This window comes from Schistocerca cancellata, chromosome 11 (assembly GCF_023864275.1).
Source record: "Schistocerca cancellata isolate TAMUIC-IGC-003103 chromosome 11, iqSchCanc2.1, whole genome shotgun sequence".
NCBI lineage: Eukaryota > Metazoa > Arthropoda > Insecta > Orthoptera > Acrididae > Schistocerca > Schistocerca cancellata.
In genome coordinates this window covers 165,826,485-165,845,116 of record NC_064636.1, presented here as the reverse complement: position 1 = coordinate 165,845,116, position 18,632 = coordinate 165,826,485, and the positions used below count along the sequence as shown (strand labels likewise).

Genomic DNA, 18,632 nt, shown 5'->3' with positions numbered 1-18,632 from the left:
GAGCGATACGTACGGGGTTGTCGTACATTTCTAGAGACACGATTTAAAGCCAATTCTCGAAAATTTGTCAGCAGACTTTCTGGGGATAGTTTAGGTCTATTTTCGGTAGTCTTACAGTTCAGTTTCTTCCGTATCTCTCCGACACTTTCCCCGAAGATCACACAGACCCGCGATCGTTCGTGCTGACCTCCTCTGTATACATTCGATATGCCCTATTAGCTGTGTGCGGTACTGGTCCCACACACTCGAGCAATATTCTAGAACCGGTCACACGAGTGATTTTTCGGCAACTTCCTTTGTAGACCGACTGCACTTCCTCAGTATTCGACCTATAAAACGGTGCCTACCACCTGCTTTACCCACAACTGTGCCTTCGTATTCCTACTAGTTTTACACCCAGGTATTTACGCGAGTCGGCCGATTTCGACAGTGACTCCCTATATTATAGTCGTAGGATATTGTGCTTTTTTTTTGTTCTGTGAAGTGTACATTTTTGAACACTCAGAGCAACTTGCCAATCTTTGCACCACTTATCCATCTTATCCAGATCTCACCGAATACTGACGCAGCTTCCTTCGGACACTACTTATTGTAAATAAATGCGCGATCTGCTAAAAGCCTGAGGCCGCTATTAATATTATCTGCAAGATCATTAACACACAACACGAACAGCGAGGTTCCCGACACGCTTTGCTGGGGCACACCTGAAGTTACTTCTACATCTGACAATGACACTATCGGAGATAACGTGCTGCGTCCTTCCTACCAAACAGTCCTCATTCCGGTCACAAATTTCACTTCACACCCCTCACAATTGTACTTTCGACAAGCGTAAGAGCGGTACCGAGTCAAAAGCTTTTTGCAAATCGAGAAACACCGCATCTACCCAGCTGCCTCGATCCGCAGCTTTCAGTACGTCACGAGAGAAATGTGCGAGTTGCGTTTCACGTGAAGGTGCTTCCAAAATCCGTGCCGATTTGCACGGAGGAGGTTATTCTGTTAGAGATACCGCATCGTGTGTGAGCTCCGAAAATGCTCTAAGATTTTACAACAAAGCAATATTAAGAATAATGGGTGGTAGTTTTGTGGACGACTTCAACTGCCCTTCTCGTAGACAGGTGTGAGCTGTACTTCTACCCGAGAACTGGGCACGGCCTTTCGTTCGAGCGACCTACAACGGATTCTAATTAGAATGTGCTAACTCGGCCACAATTTCAGCATAGAATCTGATAGAGATTTCATTGGGCCCTGGAGCTTTAATAAATCGTAACTGCAAAATGGTGACAAATCATTTACAGAAAATAGGAAAGAGAGAAAGGGGTGACCTGTTGGTGTGGGGGGCCAGTTTGGGTTCTGGAGAAATTTAAGAAAACTCAAAGCAGTAGTGGTTCAATGACCTAGAAGATAAGTTATAATGAAGAAAGGCAAATTTTTCAGCTTCTGCAAACTCAAGAACAGCACAGCTCCACATTCTGGCCCCAAAGGGCCAGTCCACAGACGGCCGTGCTTTCCCCCTGCTGGTGGAGCCACTGGGTGCAGTGTGGAGGTCTGCGAAGTAAACGCACCGCTCCTGCTGTCACTGTCAGTTCTCTCATCCTCTGAGCCATTAGTTCTCCAGCAAGTAACTGCCCAATTAGTATCACGAAGCTGAATGCACCTTATTCCAGTCCTCCGGCCGAGGAAAAATCCTCGGCAGTACGAGTAATTGAATCTGGGTATTCTGTACAGCAATTGCACAATGATAACTGAGCGAGAGTGAACAGATTTCAAAAAAGGTATCGACATTACTGACTAAAATATACTCTTCGGGATCTAAAGGTGGCTAGGACAAAATACAGGAAGTGACAGATTATTTACAACTAGCACTGAAAGCAGAGCGCACATTTATAAGATGAATATATCAGAGAAAGCAACAGAGGGGTAACTGAGTGTACTGAAATTAGGTTAGGTGGTATCGAGGGGATTAGACCGGGAAATGAGAGACTAAAAGAAAGACACGCTTTGTTCACAAAATGACTGATGATAGCTTCAGTAGACAAGATATAAAGACAGGCAATAGCAAAAAATTCATTTCCCAAAATACAGCAAATTTGTCTCAAGTGTTAACAAATTAAATGTTACGAAGTCTTTTCATAAGATAGTCATCAACAGTCGTCTTCTGTGGAAGCGAAACAGACAAATAGTTCAGACGAAGTGAATACGAGCTTACAAAATACGCGGCTGTAGAAGAACGTTTAAAATTCAGAGGGGCATATCCAGTGATTTGTTTTTATTATCTGGATGTCAGCACCAGCAGCCTAAAAATGCCAGCCACAGATGCTCTTATGTCATCTCTCACCTAACTGAACACGGCTGCCACAAAAAACACCGACCCAAAATACTTCTCGATTCTCCTCAGACCCGTCTACAAGAAGGGCAGTAGAAGTGATCCACAAAACTACCATCCGATATCCTCTACTTTAATTTGTTGTAGAATCCGAACACTTTCTGAGCTCACACATAATACACTATCTCAAACAGAATGACCTCGTCAATGCGAACCGGCACAGATTCTGGAAACACTGATCGTGTGAAAACCGACTCGCACTTTTCTCACGTGACATATTGAAAGCTGTGGATCGAGGCAACCAGGTAGATGCAGTGGTTCTCTATTTCCGAAAAGCATCTGTCTCAGTACCGCAACTACACTTATTGCCAGAAGCAGCACCTACACCCCGTGTCCTCAGTTATTTATTAGACGTATTTCAATCTCCACCTTTCCCTACAGTTTTTGCCCTCTACAGCTAGGAAAGTGCTCGTAACTTTGTTCTGGGGTACGTACGATAGATCGTCGGTGGAATTTGCCGAACACGGGACCACTGTGAATGCTGCAGCCTACGTTACAACTTCGGTTAAGCTGCACCGTGCCTTTTGTGGCGAGCGCCACAACACTAGTGCCGACAGTGTCTAACTACTTCGTGATAGTGCTCGCCTCGCACGTTGCTCCTCCCGTTTGTGAGAAAACTGCCAAATTTGTGTGGGAGGTGCTCCAGAATCCACAGTACAGTGCAGACGGCACACTGTCAGACCTTCATCTGTTTGGTCCCGTGACGAAGTTTCTGTCACTTTGTGACAGATCCGTTAGTGCAATAGACACACTGCAGATGACGGTGTGCTGCCCAGCCTGTGGACGGTTTTCCACCTGCCTCTGAATGCAGGCTGGTTCCCCTTATTCTAGCTCAGTTACACTACGTCGGCAATTGCTGCACGAACACTGTCTCTACGTACGCGCACACACCGTAATTACTTTAGCAGCAATTATTGGGGTTAAACTCGTCTGGAATAAGACATTCCTTTGGGGGTGGGGGTTAAGGCAGCAATGGGGTGAGTGGACTGCTGTAGCCTGCTGTGGGGTTGTGTACCACTCAGGGCTATGACAGGGACAGAGCCTCTCCATCATTTCTAGGACCCCAGTTCAATACATACATACATACATACATACATACATGGCTAATACATATAAAAAAATTAGTGAACACCACATAACTGCTAAAAGAATGAAACACCACGTAACTGCTAAAAGATCTAAGTACCTATAACGAGACCATCTGAAGCTTTGCAAGGCTGTTTGTAGACGATGTTTTCCAAAGGCATGCTGCAGTATGAGATGACAACAAAATGCAAGACGACTTAAAGAGGACTGACGACTGGTTCCTCAGCTGGCGGAATTAATCAGCAGAAATAGAGTCTGATTTACATCACCCAAACTGTTGACTTCAGAACCAGTTTACGACAAAAAAATTGTGACTGGCAATAACGATGTCGTGCCGGCACAAGCTTTGTCATTTACACATCCGCTACAGGGTTAGTAACAAGATTTTGTTTATTCGGAGATGTTATTCGATATTTGGGTGGTACACTACAATTGACAGTACTTAAATTCAGAAATATAAATAATGCCAGTCATTCTGCATCCTCGTACAATTTAGAACATAATTTCAAATGTTTACATCTCTCTGTACATATGTGAAACAACTTTTGAAGAAACTGTGCGGCTCAGCACATCTGTCGAAGATGACCGAGTGACATTTAGCTTTCGGCAAAGGCGCGAGCAGTTTCAGGTGCCACAGTACAACTTTAAAGGCAAACTGTGTTGCAGAACTTCAAAACTGAAATGTACCAGCACGTGGAATCTGAACTGTCAAGCGATGCCTCTTCCGATAACCAAATCTCTATACGCACTTCGACTACAAAACAAATGTAATCCTATCTCGACACACGATCTCTTACCTTTGCGATAGCAGCTCTGGATTCACTCGTGAACAGTGCGGTCAGAACACTGAACATGGAGAACCTTTTGAACGACAGGAACTTGTAGGTTTTCTTCTCGACGTCGACAAAAAGCTCTGGAACGAAAAGATTAAATACGAATAAATCTTAGCACACTGAACCCACCATACTGACATTCGTCTTTTGTACAGTAACACACACAAACTACGATTAAGAGTGAAAGAGAGAAAATGCAGTAAAGTCTCACCAGATATTGCGTTTCTTTAGGACCGAAAGACATCAGTTCTGACTGTGACGAGGTCGGTTTTAAGGGTAATCAAAGGCTTTGTTACCAGTGCCCTTATTGAAGATAAATGTGCACGTTCTATGCTCCGATATAGGAGGTTCCCTCTTACTAAGTAGCAAATCTCCGATACCTCGAATTGAACTCCCGTGTACAAAACAGCTTCAAACGCCCGATTATTGTGCAACTTAGTTAATGTGTTAAATATCTGACTAAGCACGTTAAGTGAGAAAATCTGTAGGAAGGTCTGAAATTACTCTTCTAGTTTCCTGGGTGCTGCTAAGTGCTATCATTATTCACACTGCACGAATATAGTCTGTGCAACGTGTGCTGCATTTTAAACAAAAGCTAAATTTTCACACATTTCACTGTTTACAACATCATGATTCCTCAACTGTGTAAAGCGAATGGAGTCAGTAGTAAAGAAGTAATAAATTAAAATGTCTTGCCCGACGCCAAAGTTTGACTGCACGTCAATAATTCAAGTCTTAAACGTTCCCCTTTCATCGTTTTCTGAGGTGTCAGTGAGATCGTATACGTATGAAATTATGTTTCAAGTTCTCAAATACGGGATGAATATAGTCCAGCAATTTGCATGCCGTCTGTTACATCGTGTCAAGACAAACCGACAGTATTACTCATCTTATTGTATCAAAACTTTTAATGCGAGATCTTTCTGTTGCCCCTGGAAGCTGTTAGATAGGCAACACGGAACTGCAATTAGGTCGCAGGAGGATAATTGCTTAGTAAAATCAGTAATACTGCTGTGGTGCGGTACCACGCAAATAAATAAGTTCCCGGTCCAAAATTTTTCCAAGCAACTGGTCCTTACAGTGTTAAGCTCAGAATGAAAGACAACACTCAGTGATTTAAGAAATTCATCACACATTCTCACATGAACATAATTCACATTCGGTAAACAGAAATTTACTTTCAAAGTTTCGCTTCTCATACCACCATTCACAATATTTTCCCCACAACCTGTCAGAAATGTAAACAGTTGTTATGTCATTCTCACTGAAAGCAGATTTTATTGCTGCAGTATTACTCTCCTGTAGAAGGTGCTGGAAATTTAAAAAATTCTCATTACCTGATTTAAATAATAATAATAATAATAATAATAATAATAATAATAATAATAATAATAAAACCCGAGGAGGCCCGGGGAAAGAATAGGCCTCCGGTATGTTCTGCCAGTCGTAAAAGGCAACAAAAAGAACAAACCACTAATAGAGCTAACCCCCCTTTTAGTGTGATTACTTGGTTCAGGACAGAACTAAAGAAGCCTCCGACAAGCGCCGTCATGGTCGGGGACGACGCTTGAACCCTATGCCCGCCCACAATGGTAACGACACTGCTAGCCAACTAGAAAATGATTTAAATCCAAATAGAGGTGTTTTGCAGGATATGCTTCCTGCAACCACCCTAGAAGGAAAACAAGGACAGAGGATGAGATGGTCAGATGAAATTAATCGACACCTCATCTTCTGTTATTACCAAGCAACAAATCTAGGAACCAACACAACTGGATACAGATCACAAGTATACACAAAATTTATTACCAGATACCCAGAATTAAAATTTTTAACAGAACAACGACTAGCTGATCAGATCCGTGTAATAATAAAAAATAACAGGATACCCCAGTCAGAATTAGAAAACGTCAAACAACAAGTACAACAAATACTGGAACAAAATAATGTGCAATCAGAAGAAGAAGAAAATACAGTAATGGACTCAAACATCCCAGAGCAAACAAACAAAGACCAACAAGCATCAATTAAACAATCAGAGGAAAACGAAATCTTAAGACAGCCACCAGAACAAGCACAAATAGAACACGACGTGACACACATGTTAGATACAGAAGAGAAATTTCAGCTGACATATATAGAATACAAAGAGACAAATACAGACATTAGACCATTCTTGCATAGACCGCCAAATAACCTACAAGTCGAAACAACAACAAAAACTATCAATACAATCATACACAACAAAATAAATGAAAACAACTATGGAAGAGTTACAACTACTGGCTTATATAGGAGCACTCACTACACTAAATATACACACTAGGCAGAGATCTGAACCAACCAACACACAGAAGAAACCCACAAAACCAGCATGGCAACACAGGCTACAGATCAGAATAGAAAAACTGAGAAAAGACATCGGACAGCTAACACAATTTATAAGAAATGAAATGTCAGAAAAAAAACAAAAAAAACGAGAAAGGTTATGTAAAATCTCGCAACAAGAAGCGATAGAGCAATTAGATGAAAAGAAGCAGAAATTACAAGCATTGGCCAAACGACTTAGAAGACACAAAAAAAGTGAAAATAGAAGGAAACAAAACCAAACATTTAACACAAACCAAAAGAAATTTTACCAGACAATAGATAACACACACATTAAAATAGACAATCCACCAAGCATAACAGACATGGAACACTTCTGGAGCAACATATGGTCAAACCCGGTACAACATAACAGGCATGCACGGTGGATACAAGCAGAAACAGACACATACAAGATGATACCGTGCATGCCTGAAGTGATAATTTACCAACATGAAGTCACCCAAGCAATTAATTCTACTCACAACTGGAAAGCCCCTGGAAAAGATAAAATAGCAAATTTCTGGCTAAAGAAGTTCACCTGAACACATTCACATCTAACTAAATTATTTAACATGAATATAATAGAGGGAAACATTCCACGTGGAAAAAATATATCTAAAAAGAAAGATGATGAGACTTACCAAACAAAAGCGCCTGCAGGTCGACAGACACACAAACAAACAAACACAAACATACACACAAAATTCTAGCTTTCGCAACAAACGGTTGCTTCATCAAGAATGAGGGAAGGAGAGGGTAAGACGAAAGGATATGGGTTTTGGGTAAGTAGTCATTCCAATCCCGGGAGCGGAAAGACTTACCTTAGGGGGAAAAAAAGGACAGGTATATACACACACACACACACACACACACACACACACACACACACACACACACACACATATATATCCATCCGCATATACACAGACACAAGCAGACATTTGTAAAGGCAAAGAGTTTGGGCAGACATGTCAGTCGAGGCGGAAGTACATAGGCAAAGATGATGTTGAAACACAGGTGAGGTATGAGCGGCGGCAAATTGAAATTAGAAATTGGCGGAGATTGAGGCCTGGCAGATAGCAAGAAGAGAGGATATGCTGAAGGGCAAGTTCCCATCTCCGGAGTTCTGACAGGTTGGTGTTAGTGGGAAGTATCCAGATAACCCGGACGGTGTAGCACTGTGCCAAGATGTGCTGGCCGTGCACCAAGGCATGTTTAGCCACAGGGTGATCCTCATTACCAACAAACACTGTCTGCCTGTGTCCATTCATGCGAATGGACAGTTTGTTGCTGGTCATTCCCACATAGAAGGCTTCACAGTGTAGGCAGGTCAGTTGGTAAATCACGTGGGTGCTTTCACACGTGGCTCTGCCTTTGATCGTGTACACCTTCCGGGTTACAGGACTGGAGTAGGTGGTGGTGGTGGTGGTGGTGGTGGTGGTGGTGGGAGGGTGCATGGGACAGGTTTTACACCGGGGGCGGTTACAAGGGTAGGAGCCAGAGGGTAGGGAAGGTGGTTTGGGGGATTTCATAGGGATGAACTAAGAGGTTACGAAGGTTAGGTGGACGGCGGAAAGACACTCTAGGTGGAGTGGGGAGGAATTTGTGAAGGATAGATCTCATTTCAGGGCAGGATTTGAGGAAGTCGTATCCCTGCTGGAGTGCCACATTCAGAATCTGATCCAGTCCCGGAAAGTATCCTGTCACAAGTGGGGCACTTTTGGGGTTCTTCTGTGGGAGGTTCCGGGTTTGAGGAGATGAGGAAGTGGCTCTGGTTATTTGCTTCTGTACCAGGTCGGGAGGGTAGTTACGGGATGCGAAAGCTGTTTTCAGGTTGTTGGTGTAATGGTTCATGGATTCCAGACTGGAGCAGATTTGTTTGCCACGAAGACCTAAACAGTTACATAGCAGACGCATACACATTCCCTGATACACTTACACATGGAATAATTTATCTGAAACCTAAAGATCAAGCAGACACAGCAAAAGCAGACACAGCAAAAGCAGCTAAATATCGCCCCATAACATGCCTACCAACAATATACAAAATATGAACTTCAGTCATTACACAGAAATTAATAACACATACAACACAGAACAAAATTATAAATGAAGAACAAAAAGGCTGTTGCAAAGGAGCACGAGGATGTAAAGAGCAACTGTTGATAGATGCAGAGGTGACATATCAAGCTAAAACTAAACAAAGGTCGCTACACTACGCATACATTGATTACCAAAAAGCTTTTGTTAGTGTACCCCGCTCATGGTTACTACAAATATTGGAAATATACAAAGTAGATCATAAATTGATACAGTTCCTAAACATAGTAATGAAAAATTGGGAAACCACACTTAATATCCAAACAAAATCAAATATCACAGCCAATACAGATTAAGTGTGGAATATACCAAGGAGACTCAGTAAGTCCTTTCTGGTTCTGCCTTGCTCTGAACCCACTATCCAACATGCTAAATAATACAAATTATGGATATAATATTACTGGAACATACCCACACAAAATCATACATTTGCTATACATGGATGATCTAAAACTACTGGCAGCAACAACTCAACCAATTACTAACGATAACAGAAGTATTCAGCAATGATATAAATATGGCTTTTGGAACAGACAAATGTAAGAAAAATAGCATAGTCAAGGGAAAACACACTAAACAAGAAGATTACATATTGGATAACCACAGTGGCTGCATAGAAGCGATGGAAAAAACAGATGCCTATAAACATCTAGGATACAGACAAAAAAAATAGGAATAGATAATACAAATATTAAAGAACTACTAAAAGAAAAATATAGACAAAGACTAACAGAATTGATAGCAAGAAACAAAACAAAAGCTATAAATACTTATGCTATACCAATATTGACCTACTCATTTGGAGTAGCGAAATGGAGTAACACAGACTTAGAAGCACTCAATACACTTACACAATCACAATGCCACAAATATAGAATACATCACATACATTTAGCAACAGAAAGATTCACATTAAGCAGAAAGGAAGGAGGAAGGGGATTTATCGACTTAAGTAACCTACATTAGGGACAGGTAGACAGTTTAAGAAAATTCTTTATAGAACGAGCAGAAACGAGCACAATACACAAAGCAATCACTCATATAAATACATCGGCTACACCACTGCAATTTCATAACCAGTTCTACAACCCTTTAGATCATGTAACATCAACAGATACGAAGAAAGTAGATTGGAAAAAGAAAACACTACATGGCAAGCACCCGTATCATCTAACACAGCCACACATCGATCAAGACGCATCCAACACATGGCTAAGAAAAGGCAATATATACAGTGAGTTGGAAGGATTCATGATTGCAATACAGGATCAAACAATAAATACCAGATATTACAGCAAGCATATTATTAAAGAACCCAATACCACAACAGATAAATGCAGACTTTGCAAACAACAAATAGAAACAGTAGATCACATTACAAGCGGATGTACAATACTAGCAAATACAGAATACCCCAGAAGACACGACAATGTAGCAAAAATAATGCATCAACAGCTTGCCTTACAACATAAACTTATAAAACAACACGTTCCCACATACAAGTATCCACCACACAATGTACTGGAGAATGATGAATACAAATTATACTGGAACAGAACCATTATAACAGATAAAACAACACCACATAACAAACCTGACATCATACTCACCAATAAAAAGAAGAAATTAACACAACTAATCGAAATATCCATACCCAATACAACAAATATACAAAAGAAAACGGGAGAAAAAATTGAAAAATACATCCAACTGGCTGAGGAAGTCAAGGACATGTGGCATCAGGTTAAGTTGACATTATACCAATTATACTATCAACTACAGGAGTCATACCACACAATATCCACCAGTACATCAACGCAATACAGCTACATCCAAACTTATATATACAACTACAGAAATCTGTAATTATTGATACATGTTCAATCACCCGAAAGTTCCTAAATGCAATGTAACATATACCGTACAGTTAAAAGGAAGTCGCGCTTGATCAAGGTCCGCGTCACTTTCCATTTTTAACCAGACATGACATCTGAGAGAAAGAAAGAAAGAATAATAATAATAAATTCCTGCTTTTCCTCCCTGATTTATTGGTTGTCCTGGGGTGTATACATCCTCTGTAAATATGACCTCGATAAAAAATGGAGATGCCACTACAAAATTTCGCTACGGTGTTAGTCTTCTACATAGTCTCCCTTAAATGTGAAACTTTATGGAACGACGGATGATTGACAGAACTCCATTGCAGAGGTCTGTATTTTGGCTATCCAGAAATTCTCTCTCTCCACATCTGCATCTACACGATTGTTTTGCAATTCACACTTACGTGTTGGGCAGAGGGTTCATCGAACCACATTTGAGCTATTTCTCTACTGTTCCACACACTAATAGTGAGCAGGAAAAACTAACTCTTAAATCTTTCTTTATAAGCTCCAATTTCCCTCACTTCAGTACGGCAATCATTTCTCCGTATGTCGGTGAGCGCCAGCAAACTATTTTTGTATTCCGAGGAGAAAGCTGGTGATTGAAATTTCGTCGAAAGAACTCACTGCAATGAATTACACCCTCGTTTTAATGACTGTCACCCCAACTTGCGAATTATAACTGTGGCACACACTCCCGTATTTTGCGATAATACAAAACGAGGTGCCCTTCTTTCAACTTTTTTGGCGCCCTCAGTCCAGTAACAATTCTGTAGAGCAAGCAATACTCTAGCAGATGCCAAACAAGCACAGTGTACGCAGTCTCTTTAGTAGACCTGTTGCAGCTCTTAAGTGTTCTCCTTCCTGACAACATTACCAATGCAATTCAGCTTACGGAAACTTGTGGTTTAATCGTGGACAAATCAGGCAAAGGACCAGTTGTTACCGGGCAAGGTGACGCCGAGTATTTTTTAGGACCACCTCGTCGCGGTGCTGACACATTACGTTCGGAAGGGACCCGCGACGACGCTCCAGCTCATTCTGCACAGGACACAGCCACACGCGCTGCCTCTGCAATGTCAAATTTGCCCACATATTACACCGATACCATACCCGGGGACTTTTCTCGGACAACAAACCCGATGCAAAGCCGGTACTTCCAGAAAGGTGGTGTACCGATTTTTGAGGTGCGACACTCCCCGAACAGCCAAATAGCAGACCACGACAACTGCAGTCTCTGCCGAGTCGTCCACTGCTGTCGACTAAGGGTGAATATGTAGGTGAAGACTGACACCGTAATCAAATTGCACGGATGTAGCTCCATTTTTTTGAGGTGCCGTTTAAAACATTAAGATTTGCCATTTGTAAAATGCCCACATCCAGTGAATTCAGTGACAGAGGACCAAATTTTACTCGGGCTAAGGCTATGCGGGAAAACCGACAAAAACGTGTCGACACCGATCAGACGGCAACCGTGCACACCATTATTTGACGAACAGTCGAAAGGGGAGTAACTCGCGACGTCCGAAGCAGGTCAACTAGGCAGAGCGCACAACGGAATTCACGAGGACGTACAGTGCGGGCCGACCACAAAGCTGTAGTATTTGGGGAAAAATGTGTGCGGCAAATTAGCAGCTGGCCGAGAAACGGCCGTGTCCGGGCACTCACCTCCGTCAAAGAATTTTCCGTCGCTGAATTCTTGTACACCGACGTCCTCGACGCCTACCCCGACGAGGCGGACGCCGTTCTTCTGGAGCTGGGGTGCTATCTTGCTGACCTCTCTGGCCCACAGCCGGCAGAAGACGCACCCCCAGCGCCGAAAGAAGATGGCGACGAGGGGCTGCGTCGCCCACAGCGAAGACATCTCCACCACCTGGAACGGCACGGCACGGCTCGGGTGTACGCCCGCCAAAGTGATGTCGGGGGAGAGTCGCCCGACCCTATCTCAGTGTTACAAATAGTGACAGCGACACGTGTTTCTCTCACCCGAGCTACATCGGGCGAGCATTTATAAATTTATATTTAAATATACTTACAAAGGCATTAATTCGAAATATTCACACATTTTATTTCTCTTACGAACTGTGAAACTCTTACGAGACGTTACAGTGAAGTATCGTGTGGCTTTACAATTTTACAACTCCGAGTACAAAATTATCGTTAATTATCGAGGACGAAGAAAAGCAATCCAAAAATAAAATTACACAATTAAGAGGAAACAACCACTATCTACAACATTGACAATCGACAGTCGTCTCGGGCTTAATAATAGGAAACTTAGTTTTATAAATAACTATTGCTAATCTCGAAATAGTCTCCCGTTTTTACATCGAATCATTTGAAGAATCTGCAATTAAAGAGAAAATAATTTTAAATGTAAAGAAAGGAATATTACTACTGTCTAACAAAATAAATGGCTATATGTGGATTTTTTTTGTTTGCTTATGGCGCTCACCAAATAAGGTCATTAGCGCCCAGTCACAAACGTCAGTGCACTAATAGTGTAGAAAAACACGAGAGGAAAACACCGGAAAGTTCTTACAAGGACATAGACAAACAAAATGAAAGAGTTAGATCTGTTTGGACACATCCGTCAATGTAATAAAACTAAGGACACAAGAAGCTGCTCGAACGTAGTCAGCTAAAAGTTCCTGTAAGGTAGACGGCAGACACAGGACGACACGAGAGTGAATAAAACGGGGACAGGACAATAAAACAGGGCGCACTGTCAACGGATGACCACAGGGGCACTACGGGGCAGGGTCACCGGACAACAGGTAGCGGTCGCTAAATCGGCAATGCCCAGTCCGCAACCTGGCCAAAGTGGCCTCCTCTCGCTGGGAAGGGCGTGAGGAGGTCGTCCGAGCCGTCAGGATTGGTCCGATGGCCCTCAGCTTATTTTCACGGAGAGAGGACCGAGCCTCGTGCCACAATGACGAAATGCGCCAACAAAGAACCCCACTAACATCCGTCGATGGGAGACAAAAGGAAGCTGTCCGAAGCAGGAGGACAGCAGCCTCGGCCGCAGCATCGGCACCTTCGTTCCCGGGCACACCGACGTGGCCAGGAATCCACAAAAAAAGGGACACGAGCGCCGGTATCGGCTAGCGACCGAAAGGACCGTTGAAGTCGTTGCGCGAGAGGGTGGTCCGAATACGGGTCACAGATACTCTGAATGGCCCTCAAAGAATCTGAGCAGACAGCATAGGGAGAATGATGATGGCGGCGGATATACTGGACAGCCCGATAGAGAGCAAAAGTCTCAGCTGTAAAGCTCGAACACTGGTCGAGGAGCCAGTACGGAAAGGTATCGTCCCCGACGACGGAGGCACATCCGACACCAGAGTAATCTCGGAGCCACCTGTGTAAATAAAGACGGTATTAGCGAGGCTCGAACGAGGTTCGACTGACCTCGAGCGGTATATCGAATCTGCGGTCCTCTCCTTTGGGAGTGAGCCGAGTTCGAGGTGACTGTGAACCCGAGCCCGGAGCTGAGGTGGCGTCGGGCTCTCACCCACTCGAAAAGTCGTAGGGAGGGTAAAGTCGAGTTGCCGAAGCAGGTGGCGAAAGCTAACTCCAGGAGGTAACAGGGCAGAGACGTATAGCCCGTATTGGCGGTCGAGAAAGTTGTCAAAGAAGGACAAATATGATGGGTGGTCGGGCATTCACATCAGTCGGCAGGCGTACCGACGAAGCGACGTATCGCGCCAGTAGTTTAGCGGTAATTCGGCAGCTTCGGCATACAGACTCTCGACAGGGCTGCTGTAGAATGCTCTAGTTGTCAGACGTAACCCCCAATGGTGGATAGAGTTTAGACAGTGTAAAGCTGGGTTTACACTAGCAAGTCGCTTGCAGAAGTTATTGCTAGCCGCTTGCAGCTGTGTTTACACAGCAGCGCAAGAATTAAGCAAGATTCTTCCGAAAGTTCTTTGGCAAGAAACTTGCGTCAACAACTTGCTGATATTGTTTACATATGCTTTCAATACCACTATGAGTGTCAGCCGAAGTGTAAAATGACAAGTAGGCGGGTGAGATGTGATGCAGCTCTTGTAATTGTAATGCAAAACGTGAAAAAGAGAAGTATTTGGGTTAGAGTGTAGATAATGAGAAGATCGCAAAATGGTGCCTGTAATAACCTTATGCAAGAACTTAGTATCGAGAGCATGGATACTTTTGAAAACTTTTGCAGAATGTCCTCAAATGATCTGGAGTATTTGTTGATGTTAATAGCGCCCGTCATATCAAAACGAGACACAATCCTCGGTACTGCTATTTCAGCAAAGGAACGTTTGCTAGTCACTCTATGATTTATAGCTACCGGTAAGCTACGAATAAAATAGGCATTTCATTTATTTATGTGAAACATACAACCAAAAAAAGTTTGAATTTTGAAATCTTTTCTTTGTATTAGACTCGTACAGGTCCCTAATGCACTTGTTTCATATTCCCGTCAGCACAATTTCTGTGATCGTACCAGATGTACATAGAGTCATTTTTAACGTCTTGAAAAGGGAAAATTATTTGAAGGTATGTGAAAACACAACAATGAAATTAAATTTTTATTGAAATAAACTGCATTTTACAGAATGATATGTTTATAAAAAAAAAAAAAAAAATTCTAATGCTCATAAAATGGAAAGTGAAAAGCTAAGTAAATAGAACATGTAATAATTACACATTGTCTTTTGCTAGACTCCTAAAACAACAAGCGAGTGGATGTAGGTGGCAAAGGGGTTCTGTCTTCAAGTTATGCTACTTTCTATGTACTTCTTTTATAGATGCGTCGAATATCGACGAGATTTCATTTAACGTGTTCAACTTCTTCACTCTATCCTTAAGGTCTCGGTTATGCACATTCCGTATTTCGGGGTAGCTCTCCACGGCTTCAATAAAATGTTCTGTATCCTGCTTCATCCTTTCCCATTTCTCCTCCATTTCTGAAATTTGTTTGCGTATAATACCTAAGATGGTTGCGTAAAATTAAGTCACCACATTAAGTAAAATGTTAAATATAAGTGTTATGCAGACGACATACTTACCATAACTTGCGTTTCCAACTTACAGGAAATAGAAATAAATCCTAAGAGCTGCAAGTTACTTGCAGATACTCCTTGCGTGGTGTTCACACTGGAAGCGGAAAACGTGCAGCAAGTCACTTCCGCAATAAAGTGCTACTGTCGCAAGTCGACTTGGCGTTATGTTTACGCTCGCAAATTGCGCGGCAAGTTCCTCCGCGCAAGTAAATTGCTGCAATAACTTGCTAGTGTAAACCGAGCATAAGATGGACAGCCGGGCAGAAGAGTAGACAAAGCTCCCACAATTCAGCTTCGATTTGACAACGGACCGATATAAGCGAAGCAGGACCATTCAATCTGCTCCACGTGACGTACCGCTGAGAACACGGAGGACATTTAGGGAACGGGTACAACCGGTAGCCAAGTAAGACACATGTGGAGACCAGCAAAGTTTCCTGTCAAATTTAAGACCTAAAAATTTTGTCGTCTCGACAAATGGGAGAGCGACGGGACTGAGATGTAAGGATTGTGGATGAAACTGTTTATAACACCAGAAGTTCATACAGACCGTTTTCTCACCACAAAAACGGAAACCGTTAGCGATATTCCAGGAATATAGACGATCTAGACAACGCCGAAGACAGCGCTCCCGGAGACACGTTTTCCGAGTGCTACAGGAGATCGTAAAGTCGTCCACGAAAGGGGAGCCTGGAATGTCAGCTGGAAGGCAATCCATTATCGGATCGATAGCTACGGCAAAAACAGCCACACTCAAAATGGAGCCCTGGGGCACCCCATTCTCCTGGCAAAAGGCATCTGACAAAACAGAACCCACACGTACCCTGAACATTTGATCCGTTAAAAATGCATTAATAAAAAGAGGGAGGCAACCGCGAAGGCCCAAATGTGCACGGTGCAGAGAATGCCCGCCCTCCAACAGGTGTCGTAAGCCTTCTCCAAATCTAAGAACACAGCCACCGTCTGGCGCTAACGCAAAAAGTTGTTCATAATGAAGGTCGACAAGGTAATTACGTGGTCAACAGCAGAGCGGTGCCTACGAAAGCCACACTGGACATCAGTAAGGAGGCGTCGAGATTCGAGGAGCCAAATCAATCGAGAATTTACCACGCGCTCCATCACCTTGCAGACACAGCTGGTATGGGAGATGAGGCGATAACTGGCAGTTTGGGTACGGGAACAACAACTGCTTCACGCCAGCGTGTGGGAACACGATCTTCAGTCCAGATGCGATTATAGGCGCAAAGAAGAAAGCCTTTACCTGCAGGAGAAAGGTTCTTCAGCATCTGAATATGGATACCATCGGGCCCCAGAACAGAGGATTGGGACCGGGCGAGTGCACATTCGAGTTCCCACAGAGTGAAAGACTGGAAATAAGGTGGCCGTGCCGCCTCTGCTCGTTTTCGGGGGAGGAAGGCAGGCCGGTAATGGGCAGAGCTCGAAACCTCCGCGAAAAAGCCGCCGAAAGCATTTGAGACATCCTCAGGATCCACAAGGACTTCATTCGCTACAGTCAGGCCAGAAATTGGGGAGTGGACCTCGGTGCCAGATAGCCGGTGCAGGCTGCCCCCAGACAACTGAAGAAGGAGTAAAACTGTTGAATGAGCTGGAGAAAGCCACCCAGCAAGCCTTTTTGCTCTCTTCGATAACACGACGACATTGTGCACGGAGTCGTTTGTAACTGATACGGTGTGCCATCGTAGGGTGGCGGTGGAACGTGCGTAAAGCACGTCGCCGAGCACGAATAGCGTCGCTGCGTGCCGTAGTCCGCCAGGGGACTGGGACTCGACGTGGAGAAGAGGAAGTACGAGGGAAGGAATATTCGGCAGCAGTGAGAATAACGTCCGTGAGGTACGCGACCTGACTATCGCAGTTAGAGAAGCTTCGATCACGGAAGGTCGCCATGGAGGTGAAAAGCCCTCAGTCGGCTTTGGAGATGTTCCAGTTAGTGGAACGTGGAGAAGGGGTTCTCGAGTATCATGTCGTTTTTGGAAACTTAGAATCTACTATGTAGGAATCAACATGGATTCCGGAAACAGCGATCGTGTGAAACCCAACTCGCTTTATTTGTTCATGAGACCCAGAAAATATTAGATACAGGCTCCCAGGTAGATGCCATTTTCCTTGACTTCCGGAAGGCGTTCGATACAGTTCCGCACTGTCGCCTGATAAACAAAGTAAGAGCCTACGGAATATCAGACCAGCTGTGTGGCTGGATTGAAGAGTTTTTAGCAAACAGAACACAGCATGTTGTTCTCAATGGAGAGACATCTACAGACGTTAAAGTAACCTCTGGCGTGCCACAGGGGAGTGTTATGGGACCATTGCTTTTCACAATATATATAAATGACCTAGTAGATAATGTCGGAAGTTCCATGCGGCTTTTTGCGGATGATGCTGTAGTATACAGAGAAGTTGCAGCATTAGAAAATTGTAGCGAAATGCAGGAAGATCTGCAGCGGATAGGCACTTGGTGCAGGGAGTGGCAACTGACCCTTAACATAGACAAATGTAATGTATTGCGAATACATAGAAAGAAGGATCCTTTATTGTATGATTATATGATAGCGGAACAAACACTGGTAGCAGTTACTTCTGTAAAATATCTGGGAGTATGCGTGCGGAACGATTTGAAGTGGAATGATCATATAAAATTAATTGTTGGTAAGGCGGGTACCAGGTTGAGATTCATTGGGAGAGTCCTTAGAAAATGTAGTCCATCAACAAAGGAGGTGGCTTACAAAACACTCGTTCGACCTATACTTGAGTATTGCTCATCAGTGTGGGATCCGTACCAGATCGGGTTGACGGAGGAGATAGAGAAGATCCAAAGAAGAGCGGCGCGTTTCGTCACAGGGTTATTTGGTAACCGTGATAGCGTTACGGAGATGTTTAACAAACTCGAGTGGCAGACTCTGCAAGAGAGGCGCTCTGCATCGCGGTG

At 43.4% G+C, this 18,632-nt stretch overlaps 1 protein-coding gene across 1 annotated transcript in view; it reads right to left on the bottom strand.

Annotated features, from left to right (window-relative positions):
* Nucleotides 1–18,632, bottom strand: part of LOC126108917 (prostamide/prostaglandin F synthase-like) — a 48,562-nt gene that overhangs the window by 14,004 nt on the left and 15,926 nt on the right. The window contains exons 2-3 of the mRNA XM_049914280.1: nt 12,324–12,528; nt 4,270–4,385 (exon numbers count right to left, since the gene is read on the bottom strand). Of these exons, the coding sequence (XP_049770237.1) occupies nt 4,270–4,385; nt 12,324–12,528 (321 nt within the window). The remainder of the gene's footprint in view (nt 1–4,269; nt 4,386–12,323; nt 12,529–18,632) is intronic.